This window comes from Oncorhynchus kisutch, linkage group LG16 (genome assembly GCF_002021735.2).
Source record: "Oncorhynchus kisutch isolate 150728-3 linkage group LG16, Okis_V2, whole genome shotgun sequence".
In the NCBI taxonomy this organism is placed as follows: Eukaryota; Metazoa; Chordata; class Actinopteri; order Salmoniformes; family Salmonidae; genus Oncorhynchus; species Oncorhynchus kisutch.
The window spans coordinates 46,990,838-47,012,006 of record NC_034189.2 but is presented as its reverse complement, the minus strand read 5'-3'; the positions used below and the strand labels follow the sequence as shown (position 1 = coordinate 47,012,006).

At 46.3% G+C, this 21,169-nt stretch overlaps 1 protein-coding gene across 1 annotated transcript in view; it reads right to left on the bottom strand.

The window, feature by feature from the left end:
* LOC109882300 (fibronectin type III domain-containing protein 3B-like) overlaps positions 1-21,169 on the bottom strand; it is a 43,462-nt gene that overhangs the window by 13,438 nt on the left and 8,855 nt on the right. The window contains exons 3-4 of the mRNA XM_031792663.1: positions 3,931-4,007; positions 1,749-1,977 (exon numbers count right to left, since the gene is read on the bottom strand). Coding sequence (XP_031648523.1) covers positions 1,749-1,977; positions 3,931-4,007 — 306 coding nt within the window. The remainder of the gene's footprint in view (positions 1-1,748; positions 1,978-3,930; positions 4,008-21,169) is intronic.

Below are 21,169 nucleotides of genomic sequence, written 5' to 3'. Positions count from 1 at the left end.
TCAGACCACTGCAAATCTACCAAGACCTGGCCGTCCCTCTAAACTTTCAGCTCATACAAGGAGAAGACTGATCAGAGATGCAGCCAAGAGGCCCATGATCACTCTGGATGAACTGCAGAGATCTACAGCTGAGGTGGGAGACTCTGTCCATAGGACAACAATCAGTCGTATATTGCACAAATCTGGCCTTTATGGAAGAGTGGCAAGAAGAAAGCCATTTCTTAAAGATATCCATCAAAAGTGTCGTTTAAAGTTTGCCACAAGCCACCTGGGAGACACACCAAACATGTGGAAGAAGGTGCTCTGGTCAGATGAAACCAAAATTGAACTTTTTGGCACCAATGCAAAACGTTATGTTTGGCGTAAAAGCAACACAGCGCATCACCCTGAACACACCATCCCCACTGTCAAACATGGTGGTGGCAGCATCATGGTTTGGGCCTGCTTTTCTTCAGCCAGGACAGGGAAGATGGTTAAAATTGATGGGAAGATGGATGGAGCCAAATACAGGACCATTCTGGAAGAAAACCTGATGGAGTCTGCAAAAGACCTGAGACTGGGACGGAGATTTGTCTTCCAACAAGACAATGATCCAAAACATAAAGCAAAATCTACAATGGAATGGTTCAAAAATAAACATGTCCAGGTGTTAGAATGGCCAAGTCAAAGTCCAGACCTGAATCCAATCGAGAATCTGTGGAAAGAACTGAAAACTGCTGTTCACAAATGCTCTCCATCCAACCTCACTGAGCTCGAGCTGTTTTGCAAGGAGGAATGGGAAAAAATGTCAGTATCTCGATGTGCAAAACTGATAGAGACATACCCCAAGCGACTTACAGCTGTAATCGCAGCAAAAGGTGGCGCTACAAAGTATTAACTTAAGGGGGCTGAATAATATTGCACGCCCAATTTTTCAGTTTTTGATTTGTTAAAAAAGTTTGAAATATCCAATAAATGTCGTTCCACTTCATGATTATGTCCCACTTGTTGTTGATTCTTCACCAAAAAATACAGTTGTATCTCTTTATGTTTGAAGCCTGAAATGTGGCAAAAGGTCGCAAAGTTCAAGGTGGCCGAATACTTTCGCAAGGCACTGTATCTCCAGTGGTGTAAAGTACTTAAGTAAAAATACTTTAAAATACTACTTAAGTAGTTTTGGGGGTTTCTGTACTTTACTATATATACTTTTGACAACTTTTACTTTTACTCCACTACATTCCTAAAGAAAATAATGTATTTTCTACTCCATACATTTTCTCTGACGCACAAAAGTCCTCGTTACATTTTAAATGCTTAGCAGGACAGGAACATTTTTCAATTCACGCACTTAAAGAGAAAATCCCTGGTCATCCCTATGCATCTGATCTGGCAGACTCACTAAACACAAATGCTTTGTTTGTAAATGATGCCTGAGTGTTGGAGTGTGCCCCTGGCTATCCATAAACAAAACAAAACAAGACAATTGTCCGTATGGTTTGCTTAATATAATGAATTGTAAATTATTAATACTTTTACTTTTGATACTTAAGTATATTTTATCAATTACAATTACTTAAGTATATTTAAAACCAAATACTTTTGGTAGTATTTTACTGGGCGACGTTCCCTTTTACGTGAGTCATTTTCTATTAAGGTATCTAAAGTATGACACTTGAGTACTTTTTCCACAATGGTATATATCTCTAGTACAGGCTACAGTATCTCATATGCCCATAGACATGTCTTAGACTGGGGTGTGGGTATCTTACCTTCTCCATATATGGGCGGGAGGTGGTGTTGGTAGTACTGGTGGGGGGGCAGGTCTCCAGGACTCACAGGGGGGTAGAAGGAGTGAGAGTTGGGGATAAAGTGGGGGTGGGTGAGGTACGGCGGGAGGTGGTGCGTGGGGGAGAGAGCGGGGGAGTACGAGGGGGGATAACATTCAGGAGACTGGGGGGTGACGACCACCCGACGCACTCCTGTGTTGTCTTCTAACACCTGGGGGGAGGAGAGGCAGAGGGGGTGGGGGGAGAGGGGGAGGGGAGGAGAGGCAAAGGGGAGAGGAGGGAGGAGAGGGGGAGGGGAGGAGAGGGGGAGGGGAGGAGAGGAATTCTTAGCATTACTGGAGAATTCCACAATAGAACACATCCACAAACACTGGACTCAATTAAATCCAACCCACACTGGAGTATTCACACAGTAGTTCTCCCCATGGTCAAAAACATGGCAGGTTTGGGGGCAGTAGTTTTTAACCCAATACACTAAATTAAATTGCTATGGGTTTGATCAAACTCCAGTTTAAGACTTTGGCTGCATGCACACACACACACACACACACACACACACACACACACACACACACACACACACACACATTCCACCAATTCAGACACTCTCGCACACACATTCCATTCCATTCACACACATTCCAATTAGTAAGCAAACACACACTCCCCCGTGAGAGTTGCTTCCAAGCACACACACACGCACCACACAAACACCACACACACACACACACCACACACACACACACCACACACACACACACAGGCAGCAAGAGAGAGAGCAAGAGAGGAGAAAAGATAGCCAACCACTCTCTCTGACTCCCCCCTCCGACCTCCACATCCTCTATACAAAACAAACTTACCAAACGTGAAAAACAGACATGTTTATGTGAAAACAAGGCCAAAGTCCCACCAGAAACTAGTTGGCAGAGGATCCCCCTCTCTCTCCTTCCTTCCATCCCTCTCTCTCTCTCCTTCCATCTCTCTCTCTCTCCTTCCATCTCTCTCTCTCTCTCTCTCTCTCTCTCTCGCTCTCTCTCTCTCTCTCTCTCTCTCTCTCTCTCCTTCCATCCCTCTCTCTCTCTCCTTCCATCCCTCTCTCTCTCTCCTTCCATCCCTCTCTCTCTCCTTCCATCCCTCTCTCTCTCCTTCCATCCCTCTCTCTCTCTCCTTCCATCCCTCCCTCTCTCTCTTCATCCCTCTCTCCTTCCTTCCATCCCTCTCTCCTTCCTTCCATCCCTCTCTCCTTCCTTCCATCCCTCTCTCTCCTTCCTTCCATCCCTCTCTCTCCTTCCATCCCTCTCTCTCCTTCCTTCCATCCCTCTCTCTCCTTCCTTCCATCCCTCTCTCCTTCCTTCCATCCCTCTCTCTCCTTCCTTCCTTCCTTCCTTCCATCCCTCTCTCTCTCTCTCCTTCCATCCCTCTCTCTCTCTCTCCTTCCATCCCTCTCTCTCCTTCCTTCCTTCCCTCTCTCTCTCTCCTTCCATCTCTCTCTCTCCACCCATCCCTCTCTCTCCTTCCATCCTGCTCTCTCCTTCCATCCCTCTCTCTCCTTCCATCTCTCTCTCTCCTTCCATCTCTCTCTCTCCTTCCATCTCTCTCTCTCCTTCCCTCTCTCTCCTTCCATCTCTCTCACCCCTTCCTTCCATCCTTCTCTCTCCGTCCATCCCTCTCTCTTCCATCCCTCTCTCTCCTTCCATCCCTCTCTCTCCACCCATCCCTCTCTCCACCCATCCCTCTCTCTCCTTCCATCTCTCTCTCTCCTTCCATCTCTCTCCACCCATGTCTCTCCACCCATCCCTCTCTCTCCTTCCATCTCTCTCTCTCCTTCCATCTCTCTCTCTCTCCACCCATGTCTCTCCACCCATCCCTCTCTCTCCTTCCATCTCTCTCGCTCTCCTTCCATCTCTCTCGCTCTACCCATCCCTCTCTCCTTCCATCTCTCTCTCTCCTTCCATCCCTCTCTCTATGTGGGTGTTTATGTACTATAACGGTGACACTTTTTCCCGCTCTCAGTTGGCTCAGTGGCCTCCCCCCAACACACACAGTCAATGGCCTCGCTGCTATCACCCCCCCCAGCAATGTACCCTGCAATAATCAACACATTCCTCTCTGCTCTGGACGGCCTCAGTTGAGAGCAAGTTTACCACACACAAACACAGCTTACCTGGGAGATGTATCCTGGGGGGACGTGGATGGGGGGGATTGATCCATTGGGGGACATCATTGGGACCTCAGCAGGACCTGCACAAAATTTACACACTGTCAGTCACTGTAACACACACACACACACACACGCTAATGACAAGGTAACGCCTAGGCTTTAGTTCAACATGCTAACACGGTCTTGTGTCATGCAGGAGACCTGGATTCAGTCACAGACACAAACAACAGCAGGTAAAAACCTTATGGAGGAAAATCCACATATTTTTGTGTTTACTTTTCCACTGTGATCTCGCTACTCCCCCCTCTCTCCTCCCCCCTCCCTCTGGTAAAGTCATTGGTATCCTGTAGACTGCTGTAGGCAAGTCTGGGTTCATTGTACATCATACTAAACACACACACACACACACACACATTAGGTGAGAAGTACACAGAGAGAGACCCCTTTTTGCCCCCTCTCTGACCTCCCTTCTCCCCTCCTCCCTCTCTTGTTTTCTGGGGAATATGAAGCTGTTCATTGAGCATAACATATGAAAACACAAACATACACTCACACACCAACACACACACAAATGCATTCACACACATTTGCACACACACACACAAAAACACGCACACACACGCAAATGCACACCCACTTGGCAAACAGACATGTGTTTAGACAGTCTCTGTTGCCTCTGTGCTCATCGCTCAGCAAACAGCAGCTTTCCACCACTTAAACACACACAGCACAGACTGTTCCCATCCGTGGCCCCCTAGACACAAGCACACACACACACACTCACAGAGGGTAGAACATGGCTCTTAAGTGTACAATCATTTTGGAGTAACTCTGGGAACAAGTTCCTATTTATTTTTGGTCTGTAATGAATTAAACAACCCACATGTGAACTTCAAAATCTACAACAGCCGAGCTAAAGGCAGAAGCAAGCACATACAGGTAACTGCCAAAATAAAGGAAACACCAACATAAAGTGTCTTAACAGCAGAACAGCTTCAATGCACCTTGGCATAGATTCTACAAGTGTCTGGAACTCTATTGCAGGGATGTGACACTATTCTTCCACGAGAAATTCCATCATTTGTTGTTTTATTGACGGTGATGGAAAACACTGTCTCAGGCGCCACTCCAGAATCTCCCATAAGTGTTCAATTGAGTTGAGATCTGGTGACTGAGACGGCCATGGCACACGGTTGACATAGTTTTCATGATCCCTCAAACCATTCAGTGACCACTCGTGCCCTTTGGAGGGGGGCATTGTCATCCTGTGGGCCACAGCCATGGTAGCCATAATGACGGTCAAAATAATGGCCTAGCCAGCATTTTTGACCCTAAGCATGATGGGATGTTAATTGCTGAATTAACTCAGGAACCACACCTGTGTGGAAGCACCTGCTTTCAACATATCCTGAACAAAGATATAAACGCAACATGCAACAATTTCAGCGTTTTTACTGAGTTACATACAGTTCATTGTAAAGATGGCTGACGTTCTACATGCTCCTAACCAATTGTGCTAATTAGCTAGTTTTATTCGGTTGTTTGCAACTTATTTTGTAACTTATTTTGTACATAATGTACCATCTTTTATGATTGAAAGTAACATGGACATCAGAACAGCGATTACTCACCACGAACTGGAAGAAGCTTTTTCCTTTAACGAGAAGGATTTACTGCTCTCCCGGGAACAGGCCCAGATCCCTGTCATTTGCATGAAGAAAAGACGGAGGAAAAGAGGTCGGGCTGCCTTTTGAGAATCCGTAGACAAGCGAGTAAACTCCCACTGCCATCAATTCTACTTGCTAACATGCAATCATTGAAATTTTTTATTGATGACCTACGATTACAATTATCCTACAAACAGGACATTGAGAACTGCAATATCTTATGTTTCACCGAGTCGTGGCTGAACGACGACACGGATAATATAGAGCTGGCGGGATTTTCCATGCACCGGCAGAACAAAGAAGCTACATCTGGTAACAGGAGGGTTGGGGGTGTGTGTCTTTTTGTCAATAACAGCTGGTGCGCAATGTCTAATATCAAAGAAGTCTTGAGGTATTGCTCGCCTGAGGTAGAGTACCTTATGATAAGCTGTAGACCACACTATCTATATTATTCGAAGCCATCTATTTGCCACCACAGACCGATGCTGGTACTAAGACCGCACTCAACCAACTCTATAAGGCCATAAGCAAATAGGAAAATGCTCATCCAGAAGCGGCGCTCCTAGTGGCCGGGGACTTTAATGCAGGGAAACTTAAATCAGTTTTACCAATTTTTTACCAGCATGTCACATGTGCAACCAGAGGGAAAGACCACCTTTACTCCACACAGAGAGATGCATGCAAAGCTCTACCCCGTCCTCCATTTGGAAAATCTGACCATAATTCTATCCTCCTGATTCCTGCTTAGAAGCAAAAACTAAAGTAGGAAGTACCAGTGACATGCTCTATACGGAAGTGGTCAGATGACGCGGATGCTACACTACAGGACTGTTTTACTAACACAGACTGGAATATGTTCCGGGATTCATCCAATGGCATTGAGGAGAATACCACCTCAGTCACCGGCTTCATCAATAAGTGCATCGACAACGTCGTCCCCACAGTGACCGTATGTACATATCCCAACCAGAAGCCATGGATTACAGGCAACATCCGCATCGAGCTCCGCATCGAGCTAAAGGCTAGAGCTGCCGCTTTCAAGGAGTGGGACACTAATCCGGAAGATTATAAGAAATCCCGCGATGCCCTCAGACGAACCATCAAACAAGCAAAGCGTCAATACAGGATTAAGATTGAATCCTACTACACCGCCTCTGATGCCCGTCGGATGTGGCAGGGCTTGAAAACTATTGCGAACGACAAAGGGAAACACACACACGAGCTGCCCAGTGACGCCTACCAGACGAGCTAAATTACATTTATGCTCGCTTCGAGACAAGCAACACTGAAGCATGCACACACTGTTTTAGATGACTGTGTGATACCACTCTCGGTAGCCGATGTGACCTTTAAGCAATTTAACATTCACAAAGCCGCGGGGCCAGATGGATTACCAGAACGTGTACTCAAAGCATGCGCGGATCAACTGGCAAGTGTCTACACTGACATTTTCAACCTCTCCCTGACCGAGTCTGTAATACCTACATGCTTCAAGCAGACCACCATAGTCCCTGTGCCCAAGGAAGCGAAGGTAACCTGCCTAAATGATTACCGCCCCGTGGCACTCACGTCGGTAGTGCTTTGAAAGGCTGGTCATGGCTCACATCAACAGCATCCTCCCGCATACCCTAGACCCACTCCAATTCGCATACCGCCCCAACAGATCCACAGATGACACAATCTCAATCGCACTCCACACGGCCCTTTCCCACCTGGACAAAAGGAACACCTATGTGAGAATGCTGTTCATTGACTACAGCTCAGCGTTCAACACCATAGTGCCATCCAAGCTCACTAAGCTAAGGACCCTGGGACTAAACACCTCCCTCTGCATTCTGGATCCTGGACTTCCTACAGGTGGTAATGGTAGGCAACAACACATCTGCCACGCTGATCCTCAACACTTGGGCCCCTCAGGCTTGTACACTTGGGCCCCTCAGGGGTGTACACTTGGGCCCCTCGTGGACTCCCTGTTCACCCACAACTGCATGGCCAAACACGACTCCAACACCATCATTAAGTTTGCTGACAACACATCAGTGGTAGGCCTGATCACCGACAACGATGAGACGGCCTATAGGGAGGAGGTCAGAACTGGCAGTGTGGTGCCAGGACAACAACATCTCCCACAATGTGAGCAAGACAAAGGAGCTGAACGTGGACTACAGGAAAAGGCTGGAACTGGAACACGCTGTCATACACGTTGATCCAGAGCATCCCAAACATGCTCAATGAATGACATGGCTGGTGAATATACAGGCCATGGAAGAACTGAGACATTTTCAGCTTCCAGGAATTGTGTACAGATCTTTGCGACATGGGGCCATGCATTATCATGCTAAAACATGAGGTGATGGCCACGGATGAGTGGCAAGACAAAGCCTCAGGATCTCATCACCATATATCTGTGCATTCAAATAGCCATCAGTAAAATGCAACTGTGTTCTTTGTCCGTAGCTTATGCCTGCCCATACCATAATCCCACGGCCACCATGGGTCACTCTGTTCACAACGTTGACATCAGCAAACCGCAGGCCAACACAACGCCATACATGTGGTCTGTAGTTGTGAGGACATACTTGGACATACTGCCAAATTCTTGAAAACAACATTGTTCGAGACATTAACATTCAATTCTCTGGCAACAGCTCTGGTGGACATGCCAATTGCACGCTCCCTCAAAACTTCAGATATCTGAGGCATTGTGTTGTGTGACAAAACTGCACATTTTAGAGTGGTCTTTTATTGTATCCAGCACAAGATGCACCTGTGTAATGATCATGCTATTTAATCAGCATCTTGACATGCCACACCTGTCAGATGGATGTATTATCTTGGCAAGGAGAACTGCTCACTAACAGGGATGTAAAGAGATTTGTGTACAACATTTGAGAGAAATAAACTTTTTGTGGGTATGGAACATTTCTGGGATCTTTTATTTCAGCTCATGAAACATGTTTATATGTTTATATTTTTTGTTCAGTGTAGTTTGTGTCCCTCATTTACTCAAGTGTTTCCATTATTTTTGGCAGTTACCTTTACCTCTGTTGAGTGCATTATCCTTTTAAATGGTTAAAACCAAAAGCAAAAATGATCAATTCAAAGTAATAATTGAGTTGGTAGTGTTAATTCTCAAATATATTACGATCAGTTGGTGTCAGATATGTCCTAGCTTTAACTGCTCGCTCCACTTCTCCCCTCCCTTCCGTCAGATGTCAGAGATGAGGTCATTTCCTGCCTCAAATATATGGCACCATCACCCAGACAGGACGACATGATGTAGAATACAATCTGTCACCTCTACATCCAAGTGTTTCCCCTAGCAACCACATCGCAACCACTACATGATCTGGCTTGGAGCAACACACAGAGACCCCCCCACACACACACACACACAAACTACAGGAGATCAGTTCTCTCCGTGTCCATAGACTAACTAAGCAGAATCTCATCTTCAAAATAATTAAGCATCATCCTTTCACCCCCTACCACATGGAATACACTCAAAACTGTAGGAGACACTCTCAAACGCTCACACACACCCTAACATTCTCATACAGAACAACAGGAGATGATGCAACATTTCATCAGATGGTTCTCATAATACAGCTGTCTAGAACAGCTGCTGCAGGGCCCCAGAGGTGCGCGCACACACACACACACACACACACACACACACACACACACACACACTGTAATTGACTGTGTTCCATTATTGCGTTTAATGTTGGTGTGATGATGTGTTACGCTATGCCTAAGCTAGGTGATAGGCGATTGATTGCTTTGTCCTGTTAAAGGATGGGAGTGGCTTTGTGTCAGGTTCAATCCATCAGAATTCAATCACTTTTTGACAGCATCCCTTTTGATTTGAACAAAACCTTCCACACATATTCGGCCACTGTAGAAGTGTTCAGAAAGTGACTGTTCGGATCTGAATGTCAAAACATTTAATAGATAAAGGTGCTCAAAGTTGACCAATGTTGCATACCCCAGCATACCATGAGACCATGAGACTACCATGTCTTCATCACTGGCAAAGATAAACGGTTGAGATGGATGTAATTTAAAAGCGTACAAACAGGGTTGTCAAACTATTCCATCATTTCATGAACCATGCTACAGACACGCCCCCTTTATGAGAGTCACAAGTGTGCATCTGCCACTGAAGGAGGAAGTGTCATGGTGCGTTCGGAACCAAGATGGAAGTGGTAATTTACCACATACGACTGGGAAGAATACGCAACTCAAACTGGTAATTACTAGTGGGAAACTTCTCTATCATCCTGAGCACCTACTTCTCACACATGGTGACCTCTGACGTCACCTACTAAGGAAATGGCCTCTTTGACAGCGTTTTTTTGCAGTTGAATGCAACAACAAAACATTATTTATAAAAAGCAATCTATTCATGTGGTTTTAGAACTCTATCATTTGTTTACAAGCATGATATCTGTACTTTTAGTTTGTGGTTTACACAGCTTGTTGGCCATTAGCCAAACAGCGTTTCTCAACGAGTTCAAAAGAGATGAATGCAACCAACTGGTATTTATGACTTCACAACTGGTATATTCCCACCTCCCACATGGTAACAAAAGTAGCATGAGAGTGGAAACTTGAGGCCCAACAAAACAATCCTGTGACAACAGACAATGGTGTTGGAGGGCCAGTAGAAGGCACTCTTTCCTCTGGTCTAAAAAAAGATATCCCAATGCCCCAGTCCCAATGCCCCAGGGCAGTGCTTGGGGGCATTGCCCTGTGTAGGATGCCATCTTTTGGATGGGACGTTAAAAGTGTGTCCTGACTCTCTGTGGTCACTATAGATCCCATGGCACTTATTGTAAGAGTAGGAGTGGTAACTGGGGATGCACAATATGTCAGTGAGCATATCGGTATCGGCCGATATTAGCTAAAAATGCCAACATCGGCATCGACCCGATGTCTAGTTTAATGCCGATGTGCAAAATCGATGTCAAAGCTGACGTGCATACCTATATAACGTAGGTAGATGACGTGCATACCTATATAACGTAAGTAGATGACGTGCATACCTATATAACGTAGGTAGATGACGTGCATACCTATATAACGTAAGTAGATGACGTGCATACCTATATAACGTAGGTAGATGACGTGCATACCTATATAACGTAGGTAGATGACGTGCGTACCTATATAACGTAAGTAGATGACGTGCGTACCTATATAACGTAAGTAGATGACGTGCGTACCTATATAACGTAAGTAGATGACGTGCATACCTATATAACGTAGGTAGATGACGTGCGTACCTATATAACGTAAGTAGATGACGTGCATACCTATATAACGTAGGTAGATGACGTGCTTACCTATATAACGTAAGTAGATGACGTGCATACCTATATAACATAGGTAGATGACGTGCGTACCTATATAACGTAAGTAGATGACGTGCATACCTATATAACATAGGTAGATGACGTGCGTACCTATATAACGTAAGTAGATGACGTGCATACCTATATAACATAGGTAGATGACGTGCGTACCTATATAACATAGGTAGATGACGTGCATACCTATATAACATAGGTAGATGACGTGCGTACCTATATAACGTAAGTAGATGACGTGCATACCTATATAATATAGGTAGATGACGTGCATACCTATATAACATAGGTAGATGACGTGCATACCTATATAACATAGGTAGATGACGTGCATACCTATATAACGTAGGTAGATGACGTGCATACCTATATAACGTAGGTAGATGACGTGCATACCTATATAACGTAGGTAGATGACGTAATGACGCCACGAAAAATATAGAGCTACTCAGAACAAAAGCAGAAAAATACTAAGCGCACACTTCCAACAACTAAACTAGTTCAAGTCGAGCAGTCATTTGAAAGAGTAAGACAATGTCAGCGAGACAACTCAAACGCCAAGATAATAGAATTCATTGCCCTTGAAAATCAACTGTTCTCTGTCGTGGATGACTGCTAACTCAGCCGCACCTCGAGCCCCGGTACACACTACCAAGTAGGCACTATTTTTCAGATGTTGCCCTACCAGAGTTACACAGTATTGCTGTAAAGCACATCTATGAGCTACATGATATGGGCGTCACTGCTATTAGCTTCACGACTGACATTTGGACCAGCGATGTCGGCCCCATGAGCATGCTGAGTCTGACAGCACAGTGGGTCGACGTGGATTTCGTACTGGGGAAAGCCGTATTGCATGCTCAAGAATGTGCTGGTTCTCATTGAACATATTTGAAACTTGGAAACATGAACACACTTCTAGCGCCATTCGAACAACTGACTGGAGAAATAAGCTCATCAACTGTGTCTGCAGCAGACGTGATACCCTCTGTCATGGCAGTGATGCGTCTGCTCCACGAATCTGCCCACACAGACCGGGGGGTTAAAACTTAAAGTACTGGAGGCTGTGAACAAGCGATTAGGTGGCATTCTCTCTGAGCCTCTTTACTGTGTCGCCACCACGCTCGATGCTAGGCACAAGGACCACTACTTCTTTAACAGGCATTCTCTCTGAGCCTCTTTACTGTGTCACCACCACGCTCGATGCTAGGCACAAGGACCACTACTTCTTTAACAGGCATTCTCTCTGAGCCTCTTTACTGTGTCGCCACCACGCTCGATGCTAGGCACAAGGACCACTACTTCTTTAACAGGCATTCTCTCTGAGCCTCTTTACTGTGTCACCACCACGCTCGATGCTAGGCACAAGGACCACTACTTCTTTAACAGGCATTCTCTCTGAGCCTCTTTACTGTGTCGCCACCACGCTCGATGCTAGGCACAAGGACCACTACTTCTTTAACAGGCATTCTCTCTGAGCCTCTTTACTGTGTCACCACCACGCTCGATGCTAGGCACAAGGACCACTACTTCTTTAACAGGCATTCTCTCTGAGCCTCTTTACTGTGTCGCCACCACGCTCGATGCTAGGCACAAGGACCACTACTTCTTTAACAGGCATTCTCTCTGAGCCTCTTTACTGTGTCACCACCACGCTCGATGCCAGGCACAAGGACCACTACTTCTTTAACAGGCATTCTCTCTGAGCCTCTTTACTGTGTCGCCACCACGCTCGATGCTAGGCACAAGGACCACTACTTCTTTAACAGGCATTCTCTCTGAGCCTCTTTACTGTGTCACCACCACGCTCGATGCTAGGCACAAGGACCACTACTTCTTTAACAGGCATTCTCTCTGAGCCTCTTTACTGTGTCGCCACCACGCTCGATGCTAGGCACAAGGACCACTACTTCTTTAACAGGCATTCTCTGAGCCTCTTTACTGTGTCGCCACCACGCTCGATTGCTAGGCACAAGGACCACTACTTCTTTAACAGGCATTCTCTCTGAGCCTCTTTACTGTGTCGCCACCACGCTCGATGCTAGGCACAAGGACCACTACTTCGATGCAGACCAGAAACAGAGTTGACGTGAAATGTTACATACACAGCTGGACAAGATGGAAAAGGACACAGTGACAGTGACAGTGACAGTGCGCACCGTGGAAGAGAGGCCACAGACAGACAGAGCTGAAACTTCACTGCTTGACATGTATGATGAAATCCTGGATGAGAATTAAACGACTGAACAAACCAACAACGAAACAGCACAGCAAGTAAGTGAATTAAATAGGTTTTGATTATTATGATTATTACCACACACTGGTAATGGGGACATACATAAATGCCAACAAAATGACTTTTTGGTCAGTGTGGTGTGTGTGTTATCTTTATTTAACTAGGCAAGTCAGTTAAGAACAAATTCTTATTTACAATGACGGCCTACCCCGGCCTACCCCGGCCAACCCCGGACGACACTGGGGCAATTGTGCGCCGCCCTATGTGACTCCCAATCAAGGCCGGTTGTGATACAGCCTGGATTCGAACCAGGGACTGTAGTGACGCCTCTTGCACTGAGATGCAGTGCCTTAGACCGATGCGTCCATGTGTGATAACTATTTAACTGTACTAGAATGCTTAAAAGGCCACTAAATGTTTAATGTCGGTTATCGGTATCGTTTTTTTTGGCAAGGAAAATATTGGATATCGGTATCGGCCAGAAATGTCATATCGGTGCATCACTAGTGGTAACCCCGGTGTCCTGGCTAAATTCCCAATCTGGCCCTCATACCATCATGGCCACCTAATTACCCCCAGCTTCCGATTAGCTCATTCATCCCCCTCCTCTCCCCTGAAACTATTCCCCAGGTCGTTGATATAAATGAGAATGTGTTCTCAGTCAACTTATCTGGTCAAATAAGTTGAAAAAATAAGAAAATGCATAATGCCAGGAACATTGTGAATGCTGAACATGGTGAATGCTGAACATGGTGAATGCTGAACATTGTGAATGGCATTTCATTTTCCCACTGTACCGAAACCTAACCGTGACCCCAAAACCGCAAAAATGTACTGAACCATGGGTTTGGTGAACCGTTCCCCCCTAACTACAACCACAAAGTCTTTGACCACACTGTGTTGTTACTTTGGTGAGTAAAAACGCTTCCTGCTTAAACTAAAATATCTCCGATACGTAGCGTAGCCCCTATTTCTGTGGGTGTTGTGCCATCGGCTGAGACACAACATGGTCTTGTATGTTGTAATCCTTTAAACACTATAACTCAGTGGAGAATAAAACGTTTAGGAACAGATGTGGAAAACACTTTCACTCTCTCTCTCTCTCTCTCCCCCTCCCTGTCTCCCACTCTCCCTCACTCTCTCTCTCTCCCCCTCCGTCTCCCACTCTCTCCCCTTCCCTGTCTCCCACTCTCCCTCACTCTCTTTCTCTCCCCCTCCCTGTCTCCCACTCTCTCCCCCTCCCTGTCTCCCACTCTCCCTCACTCTCTCTCTCTCTCCCCCTCCCTGTCTCCCACTCTCCCTCACTCTCACTCTCTCTCCGCCTCCCTGTCTCCCACTCTCTCTCTCTCTACCTGTCTCCCACTCTCCCTCACTCTCTCTCTCCCCCTCCATGTTTCCCACTCTCTCTCTCTACCTGTCTCCCATTCTCCCTCACTCTCTCTCTCTCCCCCTCCCTGTCTCCCATTCTCCCTCCCTCTCTCTCTCTCTCCCCCTCCCTGTCTCCCATTCTCCCTCACTCTCTCTCTCTCCCCCTCCCTGTCTCCCATTCTCCCTCACTCTCTCTCTCCCCCTCCCTGTCTCCCATTCTCCCTCCCTCTCTCTCTCTCCCCCTCCCTGTCTCCCATTCTCCCTCACTCTCTCTCTCTCCCCCTCCCTGTCTCCCATTCTCCCTCACTCTCTCTCTCTCCCCCTCCCTGTCTCCCACTCTCTCTATGTGTTTCTCCCATCTTAGTCCCTTTCGCTGCTCTCCCCCCCTCTCTCACTATCACACATGTGGTTACCATATTGAGAGGAAGCACAGACCCTCCTGGGAAAGAGAGTGTGTGTGTGAATATGTATATGTGTTTGTGTGTATGTGTTTGTTTGTGTGTATGTATGTGTATGTATGTGTTTGTGTGTGCTATGAAAGGAGTCTGTTTGTAAGATGACCTACATACAGCCAGGCACAGATGGAAATCCTACACACACATACACACTACGGTTGGGTGGTACCCAGATTTCCATCCCGGGATATATGATATAACCGGCAGTGCACACAAGAGGTGATATTTCTTTTACAAACATAAAAAAAGCCCCAAAAATGTCAGTTACCAGAATGCTCGCAAAATGCTAACAAGTACAAAGGAACTCCCATAGCGGATGCTAGGTAAATGCTAACAAGTACAAAGGAACTCCCATAGCGGATGCGAGGTAAATGCTAACAAGTACAAAGGAACTCCCATAGCGGATGCTAGGTAAATGCTAACAAGTACAAAGGAACTCCCATAGCGGATGCTAGGTAAATGCTAACAAGTACAAAGGAACTCCCATAGTGGATGCTAGGTAAATGCTAACAAGTACAAAATAACTCCCATAGCGGATGCTAGGTAAATGCTAACAAGCGCATGCAAACATTTACTAAAGACAGAAAACCCAGCACATGACGTTATGGGGCGGCAGGTAGCCTAGTGGTTAGAGAGTTGGGCCAGTAACTGTAAAGGTTGCTAGATCGAATCCCCGAGCTGAACAAATAAGAATTTGTTCTTAACTGACTTGCCTAGTTAAATAAAGGAAAAAATAAATAAAAATGCAAGTATCTCAAAACGCAGTTTGCAGCAGGAATCTTAATTCAGGAGCGGATTGGCTGCTGTTGCCAAGACAATTGATCTTGCAAGCCAACGTTAAAGTAAACTAGTAAACTAGCCCATCTGTACTCTGAGATATGTTTGGTACATATTAGATAGTTAACTTAATAGATATCTGGCAAATATTAATTTCATGCAAGTGTAACTTCATCACCTCAGGAGTGACTCACCTCATTGTGCTTCTTTGTAAACAAACACGTGTGACTGGCTTTTGGGAAACTAGTTTGGGTAAGCTTCCTAATGAAAAATAACAGGCGAAATGTGATCTACTTGATCTATTATCTAGTGCACAAGTTGACTGCAGGTATTTAAAAAGTTATAATATTCGAATTGATTATAAAAATAAAAAAAATGGGCTTGACAGTTTTGGAAAATCATGTAAAAAAATGACGGTATATACGGTATACCCCCCCAACCTTAACACACACACACACAAACCCATGAACATACACACACACACACACACACAAACCCATGAACATACACACACACACAAACCCATGAACATACACACACACACACAAACCGTCCAGATCCGGCAGCTGCTTCTAGGGGCTCTGATGGGATATCTAGTTTGTGTGTGTGTGTGTGTGTGTGTGTGTGTGTGTGTGTGTGTGTGTGTGTGTGTGTGTGTGTGTGTGTGTGTGTGTGTGTGTGTGTGTGTGTGTGTGTGTGTTCGGGTCAGTAAATGTGGCACTACCTGGGCATTATGTATGTGTTTATCAGGGTGTGTGTGTGTGTGTGTTACAGAGGTAATGGTATCTCTCCAGAGCTCTGAGAACAGACAATCCCACTACAGTTTACTCTGCCTGAAGCCCAACACACACACAACATTAAGTCCAGCACACACTTTAACAGTTCCCAACAACGAAGTAAATTACAGGAACAATGTGCAGGATGGGAGTGAAGTTTTACAGTGAGAGATAGACAGAATGAGAGAGAGAGAATGATAAAAAGAGAACAGAGAAACAGAGAGAGACGATGCAGGAACTGTGGTAGACAGTACATCTGAAATAGCAGAGAGCAGACAGTCTGGGGTGGTCGAGCCAAATCTGATGCCACACACAGTCACAAGTTTGGTAGCCATGATGAATGAGGGCAGTGAGGATCAGTGAAGCAGGAGGTACATACAAAGTACTTCCACTACAAACGCAGCATCATAATTTATGATTGACATTACAGAGCAAGTCAGCAGTCAGCTGAATAATTACAGACTTCGGCTCTAAAGAAAGTGACAGAGAGAGACAGACAGACAGACACAGAGAGACAGACAGACAGACAGAGAGAGAGACAGAGAGAGAGAGAGAGAGAGAGAGACAGAGACAGAGACAGAGACAGAGACAGAGACAGAGACAGATAATATGGCATTTGTAATGTCTTTATTGTTTTGAAACTTCTGTATGTGTAATGTTAACTGTTCATTTTGATTGTTTATTTCACTTTTGTATATTACCTACCTCACTTGCCTTGGCAATGTTAACACATGTTTCCCATGCCAATAAAGCCCCTTGAATTGAATTGAAAGAGAGAGAGAGAGAGAGTTGTGTGTGTTCAGGTCCAAACACAGAACCTCTGTTTCTCTCGATTCCACCAGCGCAGTTAGAGGAGCAACACTCCTCACAAACATCTGTACCAGGCTGTGTTACTGTTATGATATCTATTATGATACAGAGTAATCTCTTCAGTCATCTCCTCTCCTCTTGTTAACGTAGCATTAGCCTACCCTTAGCCTAGCATTAGCAAAGCATGCATAGAAATAGCCTAGCATTAGCTTAGCCAGACTTCCTGACTGCCTTCTCCTCTCCCAGGGCTGTGTTTGCTGGGGTGGCCTAGTTCTGCTGCTGATTGTGATCCAACCAAGCTAACGTCATGTCTGGAGCAAGGCTAAATTACCAATACCATAACACTCACACCACAGGAGGTTGGTGGCACCTTAATTGGGGAGGATGGGCCTGTGGTAATGGCTGGAGTGGAATGGTATCAAATACATGTCCATGCATCCACGTGTTCGATGCCATTCCATTGTGAGCCGTCCTCCCATCAGCAGCCTCCTGTGACACACACACACGTTTCCTAAACTGATTTCCTCTGAACATCTGGAAATATGGTGGTGAATATGAACTGGAGATGTAGAAGAGGAGGGAGAGAGAGAAGAGAGTGAGAGTGAGAGTGAGAGAGAGAAGAGAGTGAGAGTGAGAGTGAGAGAGAGAGAAGAGAGAGAGAGAGGAGAGAGTGAGAGTGAGAGAGGAGAGAGTGAGAGTGAGAGTGAGAGAGAGAGGAGAGAGTGAGACAGAGTGAGAGTGAGAGAGAGACAGAGTGAGAGTGAGAGAGAGAGGAGAGAGTGAGAGTGAGAGTGAGAGTGAGAGAGAGAGAGGAGGGGAACAGGGCTTAAGTTTGGGGAGAGGGAGAGGAATAAAGGTGGAGGGGGGGTAGGGAGGAAGGGAAGCCGTCTCGATCTAATAACCGGGATCCTGATGACTCACTATTCCCAATGTATGAATACACACACACACACACACAGCAAGAGAGTGAAGAGGTGCAACAGCTGTTGGTGTGTAAACAGACTGGGAGTCTCATAACGATTTCCTGCTCTCCTCCCATCCTCCCTCCGTCTCTCTTTCTGTCCCACTTTCTCCTCTCTCCCTCTCCCTAAAACTTAAGCCCCGTCTCTCTTTCTGTCCCACTTTCTCCTCTCTCCCTCTCCCTCTCCCTAAAACTTAAGCCCAGTCTCTCTTTCTGTCCCACTTTCTCCTCTCTCCATCTCCCTCTCCCTAAAACTTAAGCCCCGTCTCTCTTTCTGTCCCACTTTCTCCTCTCTCCCTCTCCCTCTCCCTAAAACCTAAGCCCCGTCTCTCTTTCTGTCCCACTTTCTCCTCTCTCCCTCTCCCTAAAACTTAAGCCCCGTCTCTCTTTCTGTCCCACTTTCTCCTCTCTCCCTCTCCCTAAAACTTAAGCCCCGTCTCTCTTTCTGTCCCACTTTCTCCTCTCTCCCTCTCCCTCTCCCTAAAACTTAAGCCCCGTCTCTCTTTCTGTCTCACTTTCTCCTCTCTCCCTCTCCCTAAAACTTAAGCCCCGTCTCTCTTTCTGTCCCACTTTCTCCTCTCTCCCTCTCCCTAAAACTTAAGGCCCATCTCTCTTTCTGTCCCACTTTCTCCTCTCTCCCTCTCCCTCTCCCTAAAACTTAAGCCCTGTCTCTCTTTCTGTCCCACTTTCTCCTCTCTCCCTCTCCCTCTCCCTAAAACTTAAGCCCCGTCTCTCTTTCTGTCCCACTTTCTCCTCTCTCCATCTCCCTCTCCCTAAAACTTAAGCCCCGTCTCTCTTATTGTCCCACTTTCTCCACTCTCCCTCTCCCTCTCCCTAAAACTTAAGCCCCGTCTCTCTTTCTGTCCCACTTTCTCCTCTCTCCCTCTCCCTCTCCCTAAAACTTAAGCCCCGTCTCTCTTTCTGTCCCACTTTCTCCTCTCTCCCTCTCCCTCTCCCTAAAACTTAAGCCCCGTCTCTCCTGAAATCCTTCAGTGAAGAAATGAGTTGGTGTTCAATAAACGTCATTAGGAACTTTCCCTCTCTCTCTTCCATAGATGTTAGCAGACTCTTCCTCCCTCCCTCCCTTCCTCCTCTCACTCTCTCTCCTCTCCATCCCTTCCTCCTCTCACTCTCTCTCTCTCCATCCCTTCCTCCTCTCACTCTCTCCTCCCTCCCTCCCTCTCACCCCTCACTGTCTCCCTTCCTCCTCTCTCTCTCTCTCCCTCTCTCCCTCCCTTCCTCCTCTCACTCTCCATCCCTTCCTCCTCTCACTCTCTCCCTCCCTCCCTCTCCACCCCTCCTTCCCCCTCTCCCTTCCTCCTCTCACCTCTCTCTCCCTTCCCCCTCTCCCTTCCCCTCTCACTCACTCTCTCCCTTCCTCCTCTCTCTCTCTCTCTCTCTCTCTCTCTCTCTCTTCTCTCTCTCTCTCTCTCTCTCTTCTCTCTCTCTCTCTCTCTCTCTCTCTCTCTCTCTCTCTCTCTCTCTCTCTCTCGTCTCTCCTCTCTCTCCTCTTCTCTCTTCTCTCTCTCTCTCTCCTCTCTCTCTCTCTCTCTCTCTCTCTCTCTCTCTCTCTCTCTCTCTCTCTCTCCTCTCTCTCTCTCTCTCTCTCTCTCTCCTCTCTCTCTCTCTCTCTCTCTCTCTCTCTCCCCTCTCACTCTCTCCACATTTTTCATCTGGGAAATTTCCTGATGTGTGAGTCACGGTCTGAACAGCAGGGTGTTTGTGTCCATCACAGAGAAACAGAGAAACAGACAGACAGACAGACAAGACAGACAGACAACAGACAGACAGACAGACAGACAGACAGACAGACAGACAGACAGACAGGACAGACAGACAGAGAGAGGAGAGAGGGAGGGAGAGAGATAGAGAGACTGAGAGCGAGACAGACGTAGAAAGAGAGAGAGACCAAGGGAAGGGGAGAAGGAGGGAGGGTTCTTTAGAATGTCAGTGGAAAGAATACTGGAAATTCTAAATTAGCAGGGACTTTCCCCACTCAACATTCCTGTGTGTGTGTGTGTGTGTGTGTGTGTGTGTGTGTGTGTGTGTGTGTGTGTGTGTGTGTGTGTGTTTGCTGTCCTGGGGCTTTTGGCTTATCAGACAAAAAGTAGGGACATGGAAAAGGGAAGGAGAGAAAATGCAAGACATTACATTGCATTGACCCATGTTCTATCTATCTCTATATCACACACACAATTCTTGGTCCCTCTCTTCCTCTCCTTTTCTTTCCAGTCTCTCCTCTCACCCCTCGCTCCCCAAGGCTAAGCCCCCGCCCGCCCCAGACTTCCTGTCTCTTTCATCTCTAAGCCTATCACAGTTGTCTCTTTCATCTCTGAACCTATCACAGCTGCCTCTTTCATCTCTGAGCCTATCACAGCTGCCCCTTTCATCTCTGAGCCTATCACAGCTGCCTCTTTCATCTCTGAGCCTATCACAGCTGCCTCTTTCATCTCTGAGCCTATCACAGTTGTCTCTCATCTCTGAGCCTATCACAGTTGTCTCTTTCATCTCTGAGCCTATCACAGTTGTCTCTTTCATCTCTGAGCCTATCACAGCTGAGTGGAAGGAAAAGGGCTTTCCCCTGGAACTGATACAAATACAAGCCAGAAAGAAGGAACGAAAGAGAAGACAAAGAAGAACAAGTAGCTGACGTTGAATGGAAAAGCAGACCAGATAGGATGAGAGAGTGGGACAGCAAGAGACAGAGAGAAGAGAAGGAAAGAGGGATGAAGTTGTCAGACAGACAGATAGAGGGATGGAGTTGTCAGACAGACAGATAGAGGGATGGAGGAAGAGAGAAAGAAAACGAGAGCGAGAAGA